This window comes from Schistocerca serialis, chromosome 3 (genome assembly GCF_023864345.2).
Source record: "Schistocerca serialis cubense isolate TAMUIC-IGC-003099 chromosome 3, iqSchSeri2.2, whole genome shotgun sequence".
Lineage (NCBI taxonomy): Eukaryota > Metazoa > Arthropoda > Insecta > Orthoptera > Acrididae > Schistocerca > Schistocerca serialis.
In genome coordinates this window covers 427,841,743-427,860,291 of record NC_064640.1, presented here as the reverse complement: position 1 = coordinate 427,860,291, position 18,549 = coordinate 427,841,743, and the positions used below count along the sequence as shown (strand labels likewise).

The 18,549-nt window shown below is 41.6% G+C and overlaps 1 protein-coding gene across 1 annotated transcript in view; it reads left to right on the top strand.

Moving 5' to 3' along the window:
* Positions 1-18,549, top strand: part of LOC126471629 (elongation of very long chain fatty acids protein AAEL008004-like) — a 147,154-nt gene that overhangs the window by 126,822 nt on the left and 1,783 nt on the right. The window contains exon 8 of the mRNA XM_050099865.1: positions 15,537-15,673. Coding sequence (XP_049955822.1) covers positions 15,537-15,673 — 137 coding nt within the window. The remainder of the gene's footprint in view (positions 1-15,536; positions 15,674-18,549) is intronic.

Genomic DNA, 18,549 nt, shown 5'->3' with positions numbered 1-18,549 from the left:
ATTGGAAAACCGTGGCCTAGTCAGATGATCCCCGATTTCATTTGGTAAGGGCAGATGGTAGAGTTCGAGTGTGGTGGAGAACCCACAAAACCATAGACCCAAGCCATCAACAGGGCACTGTGCAAGTTGGTGGTGCCTCCATAATGGGACAGGCTGTATTTACGTGGAATGGATTGAGTCGTCCGCTAAAACTGAACCGATCATTGACTGGAAATGGTTATGTTCGGCTACCTGGAGACCATTTCATGTTCACATACAACGATGTCGTGTCACCGGGCCACAATTATTCGCAACTGGTTTGACGAACATGATGAATTATTCTAAGGAGCGATTTGACCGCCCAAATCGCCCGACGTGAATCCCATCGAAAATTTGTGGGACACAATCGTGAGGTTAGTTAGTGCACAACATCCTGTACCGGCAACAGTTTCGCGGTCATGGACGGCTATAAAGGCCACATGGCTTTATATTTCTGCAGGGGACTCCCAACGACTTATTGAGTCCACACCACGTCGAGTTGCTGCAATACGTCCGGCAGAGAGAGGACCGACACGATATTAGGAATATTCCCATGACTATTGTCATCTAAGTGTATTAGAAGAACTCCCTCTGTCGTCATGGATTAACATCCGTCAGATGGAGCCCAGATCCGTACGCATCGCATACCGTTGCAGGATGTTATCTATACAGACAAGAGATGCTATAGTAGCCATAGTAGCAGGTGCATTGGTGCACGTGCTGCTCACTTATTGCCACCCAAGCCTAGAAGACTGAAGCTGATGAATTGGTCCCGTTTCAGTGTAGTGGCAAGAAGTGTGCCACCTAGACGAACAGACATTGAGAATCACTCCTCCGGTTAAAACGCAATTGGCCAGTGAACAGGGGACTACTAAACCGTTAATAGGTAGGTCTGAGGGGAAGATACCACATTCAGCGAGCCATGTGTCAGAGCAACAGTAAAATCAGGCATCGAATCAGTCCCTAAACTACAAGCCTACGAACGACATCTATCAGAAATCAAAATAAAAGATTTTTCAAAAGAACTAGCAAAATAAAGCTGGGATGACGTGTATAGGCAAACCAATGTGAATATGAAATTCTCTAAATTCTCCACATTATTTAAATTGAACTTTGAAAAGGCATCTCCAAAAGTATGCATGTTTGTATCAACATCTCACAAAAACAGACGGATAACAGCAGGTATTTAGAAGTCCTCCCAAGCACTTTAATACCTTAGTTACATGAAAAAGAGTCGCAATGATCCAGAATTCTTAAATTTCTATCATAGATACAAAAAGATCTATAGGAAGATGCTGATTGCTGCAAGAAAGTCATTTAATAACAAAATAATATACAATGCAGAGATTAAAAGCAAAGCATTCTGGGATGTTATAAAAAAGGAAACGGGGAGAGGCAAACAAACACAGAACAACATACTGCTAAGGGAGGGGGGTAATGTAATAAGTGATCCACAACACTTAGCAAACTATGTAAAAGAACATTTTTCAAGAATTGCAGAGAAGTTACAGCAAAAATTCCCCAAAACAAATATAACACCTGTAAATAATGTTGCACTAAATACAATGATGTTACTTCCAACCACAGAGAATGAAGTCAATAAAACTGTTCAAAAACTAAAAAATAAAAAGCCAATAGGCTTAGATGAAGTACCAATGTGTGTACTGAAGCAATGCTTAGAGATTATACAAGGCTCGTTAACAAATATAATAAATGAACCCTTCACATCAGGGACATTTCCAGAGCAGTTAAAAAAGGCAAGAGTTGCACCTTTGCTTAAGAAAGGTAATGCAGAAGACATAGGAAATTACCAGCCCATTTCTCTGCTGTCACCATTCTGAAAAATAATAAAAGCAATTATGAAAGATAGATTAATGAATTACCTGAAGAAATGTAATCTTTTAAGCGAATCACAGTTTGGTTTCGGAAGTGGCAAAAACATCTAGTCAGCCATAGTAGAATTTACAAAAGTTGTACTTGATGCTCTTGACAAAGATGGGTGTGTCACAGGCATATTTTTCGATCTTTCTGAGGCCCTTGATACAGTCGACCACAAGATTCAATTAAATAAATTAGAAGCATTAGGAATAAGAGGGGTAGCTAATGACTGGTTTCGATCATACCTAGCAGACAGGGTACAAAGAGTAGACATAACGCATACTTTAAATAGATCTAAACATTTAGTAAAACACTTACGAGAACCAAAATACATTAATATAGGGGTTCCACAAGGTAGAATTTGAGGACCAATACTATTCCTGATATACACCAATGACTTCCCCAATGGTGCTACTCACTGTCAAAAAATTATCTTCGCTGATGACAGCAATATTATAGTAACTGACAAAACAAGAGAATTCGTTGCAGAGAAAGCAACTGAAACTCTCAAGGAAGTTTACTTTTGGTCAATAAGCAATAAAGTGACATTGAACATAAAGAAAACTAATGCCATGAATTTCAGTTTGAAGAGGGGAAAATGACAGCGTGAAATTAAATGTAGATGGTACCTCTATAGGCTGTGTAACAAATGCAAAATTTCTAGGAATGAATATTGATTCCCAGTTGAAGTGGTGTGAACACACAGAGGTACTTGCAAACAGAATGCCATCAGCATGTTATGCCCTTAGAATCCTATAATCAATGTGTAACATGCAGCGTCTTTTAGTTACATAAAATTCATATGTACACTCATGTACGAAACATGAACGCAATTTTCAAACTCCAGAAAAGAGCCATAAGAATAATAATCAAAAATAGTAGTCGAGCTCACTGTAAAGATCTGGTCAAACCACTGGGGATTTTAGCTGCTCTGTGTGAAAACATTTTCCAGTCAGTTGTACACATCAAAAATAACATTGGTAATCACTGCACAAACAGCTCTGTCCATGACCATGGAACAAGAGCTATACTCAACTTACAGTTACCAAGAAAAAATAAACATAAAACTCAAAACAGCGTTTTCTACCAAGGAATAAAACTGTACAATAAATTACCAAAAGAGATTAAAGAAATTGCAAAATTACACTCATTTAAAAAGGTAGCTAAAAAGTATCTGTTACGCAATACATTTTATACATTAAAGGATTACTTAGACAAAACAGAGTTGGAGTCTGGTCAAATAAAGTTACACAGATAAATAATAATAATGATTATAAAACATCCAGTATTCCACCTAAAACCTTCACATTATGTTTTTTCCCTTCTTTTTTGCCTTTTCTAAAAAAAACTTACCTCCAAGCTATGTATAGCACAATACTAACACCTCTTCCTCTTTCTGAGCTCAACATCTCACTCATTATAGAGGGATGCTGACTCACTTTTTCATGATAGCAAATGGGAAGTTGCGGTACAGAAAATGGCCCAGAGACCACCAGTGTGTGTGTGTGTGTGTGTGTGTGTGTGTGTGTGTGTGTGTAGTGAGTGAAGTGTTATGAAACAATGTGTGTGGGTAGTGTGTGCTGTGAATGGCAGTGAGATATGAGTGAACAGTGTGGCGTTACATTATGTAATAAGTTATTTGTAAAATGTATATATACCAGGAGTAAATCTAATGATTGTCCCTAACTATAAGTCAGTAAGTGTATGTGTATACGAATTAGCTTATTTTAAATTGGTCTAAACTTGTAAATACTTTGGCATGTCCAATATCCTTGTAAAAAGAAATCTACGGATGAATAAAGCTACTGCTACTACCACTACTAGATTTTTTTGAGAGTAGAACGCTGTCTGGAGACTCAAAGGCTTCCGCAAAGTCTCTAGTTATGGCAGAGTAGGTGCTGTGCTGATTGGATGTTATCGAGGTATTAAGGCAAGAAAATATTTATGGTGCTGGGTTGTAACACACAGTTGACCTAGCTCGCGCTCCTCTTGCGTGATTTCCCACTATTGAAGTCTTCTACAGGACCGTGAAGTGTTGAACAGCCCAGGTTCAACTCTTAACTCATCCTAAGCCGATTGTGCGTAGCCTCTACTTCTAATGACCTGTCCACACGTAATGTAATCCACATATGTTCCCCGTAACATGTTGACGTTATTAATGTGTGACAGTTTGACGCAGCACGCAGTCAGTAAGACGATACCGTAGACTTCTGATCACACGGCCTTATGCAACCACACAAAGCCTCATACCTTAATACCATATTGTTTTCCTGCCACAATATAGTCCACACATAATTACAAATATTCAGGAACTCTTAACTTAAGAACATGAGTGTAGCTACTATTTTGAGTGGAAAATGCCATTGGGAGTCAAGTATGGTACCACACTAGGTATCAACGAGCTGTAAATTAATGTTTGAGCTCCACATGATTTATCAACAAAGTTAATAGTAAAGGTGCGCTCCTCCGAATTTGGACCTGTTTCTAAGAACGTTGTATTACACTTTTGGGTTGTAAGTCGCACAACAGGAACTGAGGAGGATCAGCTAGGTACCTGAAAGAATCCCGCTCCAGCCGAAGTGTAAGAGCTGTCATCTGGAGCAAAAGGCAACGACAGTCTTTTACTCTTTTGAGCTCTGGCCAACTGGAAAATTTTTGAATTTAGTCCAGCCCGGTGGTTTTTAGAATTATAAAAATTTTAAAATGTGTGTGAAATCTTATGGGACTTAACTGCTAAGGTCATCAGTCCCTAAGCTTACACACTACTTAACCTAAATTATCCTAACGACAAACACACACACCCATGCCCGAGGGAGGACTCGAACCTCCGCCGGGACCAGCCGCACAGTCCATGACTGCAGCGCCCTAGACCGCTCGGTAAATCCCGCGCGGCTTAGAATTATACAGCGGCGCTTTCTCTACTCTGATAAAGAAATTCCATTGACAGAATCTCTTCACACCAATACATTTAAGAATCTGATAATTGTTATATTGACGACTTCGTTCTAGCAGGACTTGGCCATCTCATGCACAGTGGTTACTATGTCATTTTCTGCAAATTACGTTGATGACGCAGGCCTCAAACAGACCTTTACTGGATGCTCCACATGCGTGGGTGTTACACATCTGCAGTTCCAAATTATAATACGCTATTTTTTTAGGTCAGTGACTTCTGCTTCAAATGGCTCAAATGGCTCTGACCACTGTGGGATTTAATATCTTAGGTCATCAGTCCCCTACTACTTAGAACTACTTAAACTTAACTAACCCAAGGACATCACACACGTCCATGCCCGAGGCAGGATTCGAACCTGCGACCGTAGCGGTCGCGCGGTTCCAAATGATTTCTGCGTTTGGCTGTATAATATTCTGGCAGTCACCTTCGGGGAAAGAATCTGCAGACGTTTTCTATATACGGGGAAGTACAGTGCAGCAGGAAATAACGCGTTGCGCAATGGGCGTTGTGACCTTGAGTGAAACTCACGAGAGGAAGGCCTTCAAAGACGGCAGTTGCCTAAAGAAAGTTACTCTCGATCCCAATCTCTGGCAAATCAAATTGTCTAAGAAGAAATTCCTAGATGATGGCTGTGAGCACAGTTTTATGTCTGACAGCGCTAAAGGATGTATGCAGTCATGCGCATCCATTACAGTTGTTTACCTCGTAATACGTGAGATGTTACATAACACCTAGATGAACATTTCAATACAACCCAGTGAAAGACTGCATTTTTTTGTGTCAATACTAATTTCCCAACAATCTCCATGGCGTATCTCCATCTGATGGCTATGAACATGGAACATTTGCAAAATACCTGCCGGCCTGGGTGGCCGAGCGGTTCTAGGTGCTACAGTCTGGAACCGCGCGGCCGCTACGGTCGCAGGTTCGAATCCTGCCTCGGACATGGATGTGTGTGATGTCCTTAGGTTAGTTACGTTTCACAATAGTTATAAGTTCCCCCTCTCCCCCCCCCCCCTGAACCATGGACCTTGCCGTTGGTGGGGAGGCTTGAGTGCCTCAACGACACAGATAGCCGTACCGTACGTACAACCACAACGGAGGGGTATCTGTTGAGAGGCCAGACAAACGTCTGGTTCCTGAAGAGGGGCAGCAGTCTTTTCAGTAGTTGCAGGGGCAACGGTCTGGATGATTGACTGATCTGGCCCTGTAACACTAACAAAAACGACCTTGCTGTTGTGGTACTGCGAACGGCTGAAAGCAAGAGGAACCTACGGCCGCAATTTTTCCCGAGGGCATACAGCTTTACTGTATGATTAAATGATGCTGGCGTCCTCTTGGGAAAAATATTCCGGAGGTAAAATAGTCCCCCATTCGGATCTCCGGGCGGGGACTACTCAGGAGGACGTCGTTATCAGGAGAAAGAAAACTGGCGTTCTACGGATCGGAGCGTCGAATGTCAGACCCCTTAATCGGGCAGGTAAGTAAGGAAAATTTAAAAAGGGAAATGGATAGGTTAAAGTTAGATATAGTGGGAATTAGTGAAGTTCGGTGGCAGGAGGAACAAGAATTTTGGTCAGGTGAACACAGGGCTATAAATACAAAATCAAATAGGGGTAATGCAGGAGCAGGTTTAATAATGAATAAAAAATAGGAGTGCGGATAAGCTACTACAAACAGCATAGTGAACGCATTATTGTGGCCAGGATAGACACGAAGTCCACGCCTACTACAGTAGTACAAGTTTATATGCCAACTAGCTCTGCAGATGATGAAGAAATTGATGAAATGTATGATGAGATAAAAGCAATTGTTCAGGTAGTGAAGGGAGACGAAAATTTAATAGTCATGGGTGACTGGAATTCGACAGTAGGAAAAGGAAGAGAAGGAAACATAGTAGGTGAATATGGATTGGGGCTAAGAAATGAAAGAGGAAGCCGCCTGGTAGAATTTTGCACAAAGCATAACTTAATAATAGCTAACACTTGGTTCAAGAATCATAAAAGAAGGTTGTATACATGGAAGAACCCTGGAGATACTAGAAGGTTTCAGATAGATTGTATAATGGTAAGACAGAGATTTAGGAACCAGGTTTTAAATTGTAAGACATTTCCAGGGGCAGATGTGGACTCTGACAACAATTTATTGCTTATAAACTGTAGATTAAAACTGAAGAAACTGCAAAAAGGTGGGAATTTAAGGAGATGGGACTTGGATAAACTGAAAGAACCAGATGTTTTAGAGAGTTTCAGTTAGAGCATAAGGGAACAATTGACAGGAATGGGGGAAAGAAATACAGTAGAAGATGAATTGGTAGCTCTGAGGGATGAAGTAGTGAACGCAGCATACGATCAAGCAGGTAAAAAGACGAGGGCTGGTAGAAACCCTAGGGTAACAGAAGAAATATTGAATTTAATAGATGAAAGAAGAAAATATAAAAATGCAGTAAATCAAGCAGACAAAAAGGAATACAAACGCCTCAAAAATGAGATCAACAGGAAGTGCAAAATGGCTAAGCAGGGATGGCTAGAGGACAAATGTAAAGATGTAGAGGCTTATCTCACTAGGGGTAAGATAGATACTGCCTACAGGAAAATTAAAGAGACCTTTGGAGAAAAGAGAACCACTTGTATGAATATCAAGAGCTCAGATGTAAACCCAATTCTAAGCAAAGAAGGGAAAGCAGAAAGGTGGAAGGAGTATATAGAGGGTCTATACAGGGGCGATGTTCTTGAGGACAATATTATGGAAATGGAAGAGGATGTAGATGAAGATGAAATGGGAGATATGATACTGCGTGAAGAGTTTGACAGAGCACTGAAAGACCTAAGTCGAAACAAGGCCCCGGGAGTAGAAAACATTCCATTAAAACTACTGACAGCCTTGGGAGAGCCATTCCTGACAAAACTCTACCATCTGGTGAGCAAGATGTACGAGACAGGCGAAATTCCATCAGACTTCAAGAAGAATATAATAATTCCAATCCCAAAGAAAGCAGGTGTTGACAGATGTGAAAATTGTCGAACTATCAGTTTAATAAGTCACAGCTGCAAAATACTAACGCGAATTCTTTACAGACGAATGGAAAAACTGGTAGAAGCCAACCTTGGGGATGATCAGTTTGGATTCCGTAGAAATGTTGGAACACGTGAGGCAATACTGACCCTACGACTTATCTTAGAAGAAAGATTAAGGAAAGGCAAACCTACGTTTGTAGACTTAGAGAAACTTGTAGACTTAGAGAAAGCTTTTGACAATGTTGACTGGAATACTCTCTTTCAAATTCTGAAGGTGGCAGGGGTAAAATACAGGGAGCGAAAGGCTATTTACAACTTGTACAGAAAGCAGATGGCAGTTATAAGAGTCGATGGACATGAAAGGGAAGCAGTGGTTGGGAAGGGAGTGAGACAGGTTTGTAGCCTCTCCCCGATGCTATTCAATCTGTATATTGAGCAAGCAGTAAAGGAAACAAAAGAAAAGTTCGTAGTAGGTATTAAAATCCATGGAGAAGAAATAAAAACTTTGAGGTTCACCGATGACATTGTAATTCTGTCAGAGACAGCAAAGGACTTAGATGAGCAGTTGAACGGAATGGACAGTGTCTTGAAAGGAGGGTATAAGATGAACAGCAACAAAAGCAAAACGAGGATAATGGAATTTAGTCTAATTAAGTCGGGTGATGCTGAGGGAATTAGATTAGGAAATGAGACACTTAAAGTAGTAAAGGAGTTTTGCTATTTGGGGAGCAAAATAACTGATGATGGTCAAAATAGAGAGGATATAAAATGTAGACTGGCAATGGCAAGGAAAGCGTTTCTGAAGAAGAGAAATTTGTTAAATCGAGTATAGATTTAAGTGTCAGGAAGTCGTTTCTGAAAGTATTTGTATGGAGTGTAGCCATGTATGGAAGTGAAACATGGACGATAAATATTTTAGACAAGAAGAGAATAGAAGCTTTCGAAATGTGGTGCTACAGAAGAATGCTGAAGATTAGATGGGTAGATCACGTAACTAATGAAGAGGTATTGAATAGAATTGGGGAGAAGAGGAGTTTGTGGCACAACTTGACTAGAAGAAGGAATCGGTTGGTAGGACATGTTCTGAGGCATCAAGGGATCACCAATTTAGCACTGGAGGGCAGCGTGGAGGGTAAAAATCGTAGAGGGAGACCAAGAGATGAATACACTAAGCAGATTCAGAAGGATGTAGGCTGCAGTAGGTACTGAGAGATGAAGCAGCTTGCACAGGATAGAGTAGCGTGGAGAGCTGCATCAAACCAGTCTCTGGACTGAAGACCACAACAACAACAACAACAGTTATGAGTTCTAGGGGACTGATGATCTCAGATGTTAAGTCCCACAGCGCTCATAGCATTTGAACCATTTACTTGAAACTTTCTCTGGATGGCTTGCGTCATCTTCAACTGTCTGCCAGTTCAATTTCTTCAGTATGTCTGTGACATTCTCCCAAGGGTCAAACAGACCTGCGGCCATTCGTATTGCCATTCTCTGCATACGTTTAGTCACTCTGAAATCTTATGAGATTCCGACAGAATATTTGTGCAGCTTTTTTCACACAGTATTTCATTATAGATAACTCCATCATCATTGTCTGCAAGGTCATTAACGTACGACGCGAACAGCAAGGACCACAAAAATACTTCCCTGGAGCACAACCGAAGTTACTTCCGCATCTCTTGAAGACTCTCAATCCAAGATCACAAGCTTCATGCTCTCAACCAAGAAATCCTCAGTCCAATCGAAAATCTCGCTTGGTACCCCATACGACAGCTCTTTCAATAAAAAGTGTCGTTGTGGTACTGAATCAAATGCTTTTCTGGAGTCGAGAAATGCTGAAAAATTCTTTACATGTGAGACTAGGGGGAAGTACTAGGGTGCAACATCAAGTGAATAGATGGAATATTCCAACAATTCGTACCTCACTTCTGTCTGTTTCCGCATTGGTAAACATCTTTGTGGGCAATTGTTTTTACATCTGCACCTGAATGTATACTCCACAAGCCATCGTACGGTGCGTGGCAGAGGGTATCCTATACCACTACTAGTCATTTTCTTTCCTGTTCCACTCGCAAATGCCGGCCGGGGTGGCCGAGCGGTTCTAGACGCCACAGTCTGGAACCGCGCGACCGCTACGGTCGCAGATTCGAATCCTGCCTCGGGCATGGATGTGTGTGATGTCCTTAGGTTAGTAAGGTTTAAGTAGTTCTAAGTTCTAGGGGACTGATGACCTCAGAAGTTAAGTCCCATAGTGCTCAGAGCCATTTGAATTTGAACCACTCCCAAGTACAACGAGGGAAAGAAGGACTACGTACATGCCTCCGTGTGAGTTCTAATTTCTGTTATCACATCTTCGTAGTCCTTACCCGAAATCTAGGTTGGCGCCAGCAGGATCTATCTGCAGTCAACTTCAAATGCCGGTTCTTTAATTTTGCTCAGTAGCGTTCCTCGAATAGAACGTCGCCTTCCCTTTAGGAATTTCCATTTGAGTTCCCAAAGCATCTCAATAATTCTTATGTGTTGTTCGAATCTACCAGTAACAGATTTAGCAGCCCGCGTCTGAATTGTTTCGTTGTCTTCCTTTAATCGGACCTGATACGGATCACAAACACCCGAGCACTAATCAAGAAAGAGACGCACTACATTTAGAGCTAGCTGCCATCCATCACACGAACTAGAAAATTGTCTAACTCATCTTGTATCTTGTCACTCAACGACCAAACGTTCCGGTACACCACATCATCATCAGCAAACAGCCGCAGATTGTTGCTCACCCCGTTTCAGACGCAACATAGATTTTTGTTTTTTGTTTTGCTGTCTGTACTTTTTCTCATACATTCGTCTTTTTCGAGCTGTTCAAGAATACTTAAGAAATATTTAAGGATCTATACACATTTTATATCCTAGAGAAAACTTATCTCGTATTTTTCAACACATTAAAACTTCGCTTTTTTGGCACCGAGGCTACAGCCCCTCCAACCTCTGTTTTCTAGTCAGTTCTGTGAAGAGTTGTGGACGTCCAACCATTTAGCACCTAGGTGTAGTTTCACTGTCCTGCTACCTCTTCCCGTAGATGCTCACGACAGTAGCACGTTAACATTCGACCAGCTTCGCCGTTTTCCAGAGACTCGTTCACAGCTCTGCGTAATAATAATCTGCCGTCGTTTGCCAAAGTCGCTTATCTCAATGGATTTCCCCATTAGCACCCCATATCTTCGCTAGGGCGATCCCTCATCCGTGCCTGTTCCGCTTACATACTTTTTCTACCGCATCACGCCGAAAAGCCACCAGTCGACATACAACGTCGCGGTGGGCAGTAGTCTTAATGCTTCGGCTCATCAGTGTAAATTCAGTTCATAAACAGAGCAAGATCCACCACAAGCTGATCGTAGCCATGTGTACCAGACTGCTAACATTTGACAAGAAAACCTAAGCAACTGCAAAACTCAAATGTAACACGCAAAGTCGTAAAGAAAAAGTATACATTACCTTGTGTTGCTGAGCAGACAAATAAGAGGAGCGATATACGCATGTTGCTCTCACGTCCTCTATACGAACTTACTGCTGCACTTACGCATAGCTCTCTTTCTTCTTTTTAGTGCATCTTATTGTAGCGAAGCTCATTATCACTTCTTACCAGTGTCACGCCTTGTAAACACAGCAGTGATAAAACAAAATACATCAGACAACAGTCTGGCCATTACATAAAATTTCTCATGACTACTTTCTGGCCAACACGGTCTGCATGCTCGCAACAACAACAACAAACACACTCCACCGGACTTCTACCCTCTTACTGCTCCTTCCTCCTTTCGAAAGCTAGTCTGTCCAAGTAATGCGACCACGCCCTCAATGTTCATTGGCAGAGCCAAACTCCCTCAGTAGTTCACGGGCAAGGACTAAGTGTAGCCGATGTAGCAGAGAAAATGCGGAAGTAGGTCATTGTGTTACTGGTACAAAAGCAAAAGTGCGTGCCGTCAATACACATATAAGTACACTGAAGAGCCAAAGAAATTGGTACACCTGCCTAATATAGCGTAGGTTCCCCACAGGTACGCAGAAGTGCCATGGACTCGACTAATGTCTGAGATGGAGATGGAGGGAACTGACACCATGAATCCTGCAGGGCTGTCCATAAATCCGTAAGAGTACGAGGAAGTGGTGATCTCTTCTGAACAGCACTTTGCAAGGCATCCCAGATATACTCAATAATGTTATGTCTGGGGAGTTTGGTGGCCGGCGGAAGTGTTTAAACTCTGGAGAGTGTTCTTGGAGCAGTTCTGGACTTGTGGGGTGTTGCATTGTCCTGCTGTAATTGCCCAAGTCCGTCGGAATGCACAATGGGCATGAACGGATGCAGGTGATCAGACAGGATGCCTATGTACATGTCACCTGTGAGAGTCGTACCTAGACGAATCAGGAGTCTCATATCACTCCAACTGCACACACCTGCGAGCTAACATCCCAAAGATGTTCGGGCTCACATGCGGTTCCTTTTCGTCGAAATGTCTTGGCTCAAACTCGTGTAGCGGTTGAACCGCGCGTGTCGCAATACACGCTCTAAATTAGACACTTGCGACCCTTTGGTTAAATTGTCTGGCTGATGGCAAGTTTGCGAAATACAAAATTAACATAACGTGTAATAGCAGTAATAATAATATCGGGAACTAAATTAACGACCCATAAATGATGAAGGCCACACAGTTGCGATTTAGTTAGAATGATGTTTATTCAGAAAGCAAACTATAGCGAAAGTGGTCGTATTTAGAGTTACTGTTACACTCGAGTGCATATCCATTTGACACAGTTCGATCATTCACAATCTCATCGCGAAATACAAGATATTTACGCAAAAAGTTAGAGTTCACACCAGGCGCGTAGCTGCTCGCCGCTCAGAGACTAAGTCCCGCGATACCACACAACGCGAAATTTTCTAAGTCGTTTCACCTCCTAGCTGCCTAAGGACCGACCGACAATGGACATGAACAGATGCAGGTGATCAGACAGGATGCCTATGTACATGTCACCTGTCAGAGTCGTATCTAGACGAATCAAGAGTCTCATATCAGTCCAGCTGCACACACCTGCGAGCTAACATCCCAAAGATATGTGTGTGTGTATGTGTGTGTGTGTGTGAATGTGTGTGTGTGTGTGTGTGTGTGAAATAATATTTATTTTGGTATGCTTCTTTTTTTGTGGCTGCATGTGTGGGAGGGACGATTTTATCTTGTCACTTCTTTTATTAAATATAGTAGGGAGCCTGTGCTGATGGGTGTTTGCTCGTTTATCACATGTTTGTTTTCAGCGATGGCTTTCTAAATGTGGAAGTTTTCTTGCATTTGTATAAGGTATTTGTCATGGTTGTTTATTCTATATATTACTACATGATAGCAAAAACCAGCCACCAGACCTGTTTATAACCTATAGGTACATTGCTCCAAAAGGTAAACTAAATAGTAAAAATACGCACATATTCCAGGTCACTGAAGATGCCTTGCAAGAATAAAGGTGAAACGAGTATGGCACGAAAATTGTGCTTCATTCAGTTGTAGTCAGACGGTCCTTAAAGTAAATAGTATCAATATAACGGATCATATGTAATTTGGTCATTAAAAGTGACAGCTTTGAAGCTGGTGGATGGTCATTGGTGCATGTACAAGTGCTTCAATATGCCTCCACAATACATCCCACACATGCTCAATGGGATTTAGCTCAGGGGAACGGGCAGGCTAGTCAATTCGCCGAATGGAGCTCCTCCTACTGGACCACCAAAGCTAGCGTATTCGATAGAGCAACTGCGCTGGGGGTGCAGCGGAACGCCCTACCAGAACTCCTAATCCAACCTTGTGGCCAGCGACACAGATAGCCGTACCGTAGGTGCAACCACAACGGAGGGATATCTGTTGAGAGGCCAGACAAACGTGTGGTTCCTGAAGAGGGGCAGCAGCCTTTTCAGTAGTTGCAGGGGCAACAGTCTGGATGATTGACTGATCTGGCCTTGTAACACTAACCAAAACGGCCTTGCTGTGCTGGTACTGCGAACGGCTGAATGCAAGGGGAAACTACAGCCGTAATTTTTCCCGAGGGCATGCAGCTTTACTGTGAAAGCTGCATCAGACCAGTCTCAGGACTGAAGACCACAACAACAACAAATGTGTGATTTCCGTTCGTCTTATTGCATATTTCCTTCAATTACCTTCTGTACTATACTGTATTAGTTCTTTGTATCTATGACCGAACTTTCAAAGAGCAATGTTATTTGGCAATGAAACATAATGCAAAAGTTACTTTCGTTATTAGGACTGGCACACCAGTTTCGTAATGGTAATTTTGGAGCTTCGAGGAAATATTTCTATGCTACGATGTTTCTGACGTTGAAGTATGCTAAACTAACTCACTGATTGTGGTTTAGAAATGTACTTAACATTTTGCAGGAACTACTACGTCTGTCCTCTTTTCTTTTAAAGCCTAATATTTGTACGCTTAAATAAGATATCGTAATTCTGTGACACATTTTCCATACTCTTGGATATTTATAAATGTTCCGGTATTTATTAATTTTCTGGTGTATTGGTCATAAATCCTAGTGAAATGCAGACTGTATTTTATATGGTGGCCTACAGATTAACGTGGACTCCGAACCACGGTTTATCTTGACACTTTGGACAATAGCAGATCATTGCCAGACGTAAAAGCAACAACTGTTGACACAAAATCTTGAATGGTAAAAAGCACTGAATTTGAACAGTTCTCGGGTATCCGACCGGGTAGCGTCGTAATTTCTCCACAATATTTCGGCAGACGTACACGCTGCCACCTTCAGGTGGTTCCTGACGAATGCTGTGCTGTTCCTCTCGGCGCCCTATATATACTACCCCCTCCACCGTTCCTCTTCTGGAGTCTTCGGTGAGGCCGGCGCGACGGGTACTGGAAGTGGTGTGGGTAGCGGCGCCTGGGTCTGAACTGGGGTCTGCAGTCTCCCTGCTACCGCCGTCGGGGGCGGTCCTCGATCTCTGGGACCGCATCTTTCTCTCCAGACTGAGTGCAGGGTTCCAAGCGTGACTAAGTTCGAGGCCGCTGTCTTAATTAATTAGATCGTCCTGTAGTCGGATTTCGATGGTCTCTTTAGTAACGCATTCCCAGAAGTAGGAGGATTGATGGAGTATTTTTGTTTTTTGATAGTCCATAGTATGGCCAGTCTTTATACAATGGTCAGCCACGGCTGATTTAGTGGCCTGGCGTAATTCGGTACGGCGCTTGTGTTCGCGGCACGTCTCTTCTACAGTGCGGACTGTCTCCCCAATGTATGATTTTCGGCACTAACAGGGAATTTGATAAACGCCTGGTTTTCGAAGACCTAGGTCATCTTTCACTGAATCCAGTAGAGTCAAGGTTTTTGCAGGGGGTCGGAATACACATTTCACATTGTGTTTCCCCAGGATTCTATCGATTTTTCTTGAGGTTTTTCCGACAAACGGAATGCACGCCAATGACTTGTGTTCTTCTGTTTCTTCTTCTTGTTCTCTTGGCACAGTCTAGTACTGAACACCCAAACTTCGGATCTCTAGGCCGAAACTTATCCACCTAGCCAACGAGCCAAGTTTTCTGAAATGTCAATACGTAAGCCTTTCTTTTACAGTTTAACAACTATATGAATCTTGTTTCAGGGGGACATGGCACTTTCGTGGGTTTCTTGAACACCTTCGTACATGTCATAATGTACACTTACTACCTGATGACTATTGTCAACCCTGAGTACAAGAAGTCAATTTGGTGGAAGAAACATATCACTCAGCTACAAATGGTAAGACAATTTGAAATTGCACATTTTTTGTAAAATCATTGTACATTTAAGTAATAGCAATGAACGTTCCTAACATGACTGATCATTCTGTACTTATTTCGCAAATTTTATAGCATTTTTGTACCTTTGAATGGCTATAAAACATATCTACCATCTTCATCCTTCTAAATATGCGTATTATTAATCCACCTAATAGAATCGAAATTACAGATCCAGTGATTCATTGTTCGCGATCTTTTTCCTATGTCTTTCAGTCACTGGGAATTTATAGCCTGCACAGTCCTATAAACGTACTCTGAAGGGGGAATCAGTAGTAAGAAAGTACAACGATGTGGCCGTCATGGTGGCTTATAATTTGTCTTTTTTATTTATTTATTTATTTTTTATTTTATATATATATATATATATATTTTTTAATGTGTGAACTGCGGTTTATATCAACAATTTTCACATGGCGCGTTCCTAACGAGACTAAATTAAAAAGGCGATCCCTTTTGCACGTAATATACAGAAAAACACATGCAACGTCGACTCAATATTACTGAAGAAAAATGCTCTCTTCCATTATCTTTTGTCATAGTCAGTGTATATAACACCTGTTATCGTTGAAAAGGGGAAAATCAAATATTTCATACTTGATGCACTACTAATACTTTTTAGGCCCACTTCGGTAAGAGTCACTTCGTACATAGACCAACAGCCATTCCAAGAGTACGCCTTCGATAGTTGCATCACTATATTACAACAACCTCCAATGTACATTGATTGCTGTTGTTCAGCATTGGGTGCATGGTAACAGAGTCAGTAGCGATGTACCAACGTATTTTTGGAAACTGAGAAAGACTAAAAGAATCATTAAAGCAGAGTGAAATTGAAGGTGTTGTTAGATAGGGTGTATTATTCATATAGCTACAAATAGTAATCGACTCTACATGACTAATTCCACCACCTGACCTTTATAGAGAAGGCTGTAGAGGGGCCAAAAAAAGTGATGTGTAGTCATCAACAGTATGTAAATTGTCCAATATGAATCACCGTACCAAGCCAATGTCGAAGCTCGCCACACACGTGAAATAAAAAGTGCGAACTAGAATGACGACAAGGCCTGCATATTGAGAATTACGCATCTGTACATGTATGCTCATATCTACATCTACATCTTCGTGATTACTCTGAAATTTACAATTAAGTGCCTGGCAGACGGTTGATCGAACCACCTTCAAGTTATTTCTCTATTGTTCCACACTCGAACAGCACGCGGGAGAAACGAACACTCAAATCTTTTTGTGTGAGCTCTGATTTCTCTTATTTTATTATGATCATCATTCTTCCCCTATGTGTCCGGACGCCAACAAAATATTTTCACATTCTGAGGAGAACATTCGTGATTAAAATTTCGTGAGAATATCCTGTTGCAACGAAAAACTCCTTGTGGAATATTTACTTCGTCTTCTTTGGTGAAGGAATTTCAGTGAACCGTATTTAGTAAACCTCCTTTAGTGGCTCTGTCATCAATGTTATCGCGCAGTGAAGGTATTGATTACGTCTTTCCGCTGGTGTCCTATATATACGACCAGAATCTCTTTGGATTTTCTGCCAGGGTTCGAGACAGAGTTTCGTTGTGGAAAGTATTAAAAGCATCTCGCATTGAAGTTTGTGCTACGTTAGAGCTTCTGTGAAACTTCGTCAGTCTTGAGGGTTTTGCGCTGGCTTGTAATGGCGTGTTATAGCGCGATCTATATGGGCATCTAATGGCACTGAACTGAAGATAAAATAACTTATCCGATCTTGATCGAAAATGTGACGACTACACGGAATGGCAGACATTTCATCAATACTGAGCTATCTCCCTGCTTCTAACGACCTCTAAATAAGGAATCGAGGATAGTGTTTCATGTCCCGTCGATGCCGAGGTCATTATATACGCAGCACAAGTGCGGATCTGTTAAGGATGGGGATAGTCAGTTGCAACTTTATTTCTGAAGACTCATTCCAGCTTTCGTGAGCGAGGGAAACCACTGAAAACCGAAAGCTCGATGCAGGATGGGAATCTGCATCCAGAACTTCTCAAATATGACTTCAGTTTCTCAAGCACAGCAATGCAACGCTCACTCTAACTAATCTCGACGTCGAAGAAATGGTAAAATCTACCTTTTTACGTGTCATACACAACAACCTGCTCCATTTCTGAGAGTATATGATGTATATTTCGTTCATTGAATGTTCCTTCCACGTAGTTATTATTTTCTGAAGTTTCGCTTCCATGTCTGATGTGTTTCTAAATTGCTAAGAGAGAGAATGTGGGGCTCATTCCCGAAAAAGTACACTACTGCTTCATTTCCCAATCCTTGTACAACTAAGCTAGCTTCTAATAATCTCGTCGAAAACAGTTATTAAACTCTGGCCTTTTCTCGCTCCCTTTTACCATGTTTTTATTTGGCTGCTTTCTTGCCAGTCTGTCTGTTTGGTAAAAATTTTGCAATTAATTTTAAACTAAGCTCCTGATAAGCTGGAGCCTTGGAATTTAGAACATATCTGAGAACAGCATGAAAATGGAGTATTAATTCACTCTCTTGTCGGTCTATCCTGTAGGAGTGGAGTGTGGGTGAGAAAGTTTGGTAACAGCTGACATCTCAGTTGTCCTGCAGGACCGAAGTAGTGTAGTGTCACAATGCGTTTCAGACGGTATGTGAGTGAATGGTCACAGCTGAGCAGAGAGAGGGAGGAAGAGGAGATTGACAGAGAGAAGAACAGGAGGAGAATTGCGCAATATATGACATACGCACACAAATATGAAGCCACATATAAAAAGCTAATACATAATATGGCATTAAAATGTTTAAAATCCATTGAAAAATTTCACACACACAAGACTA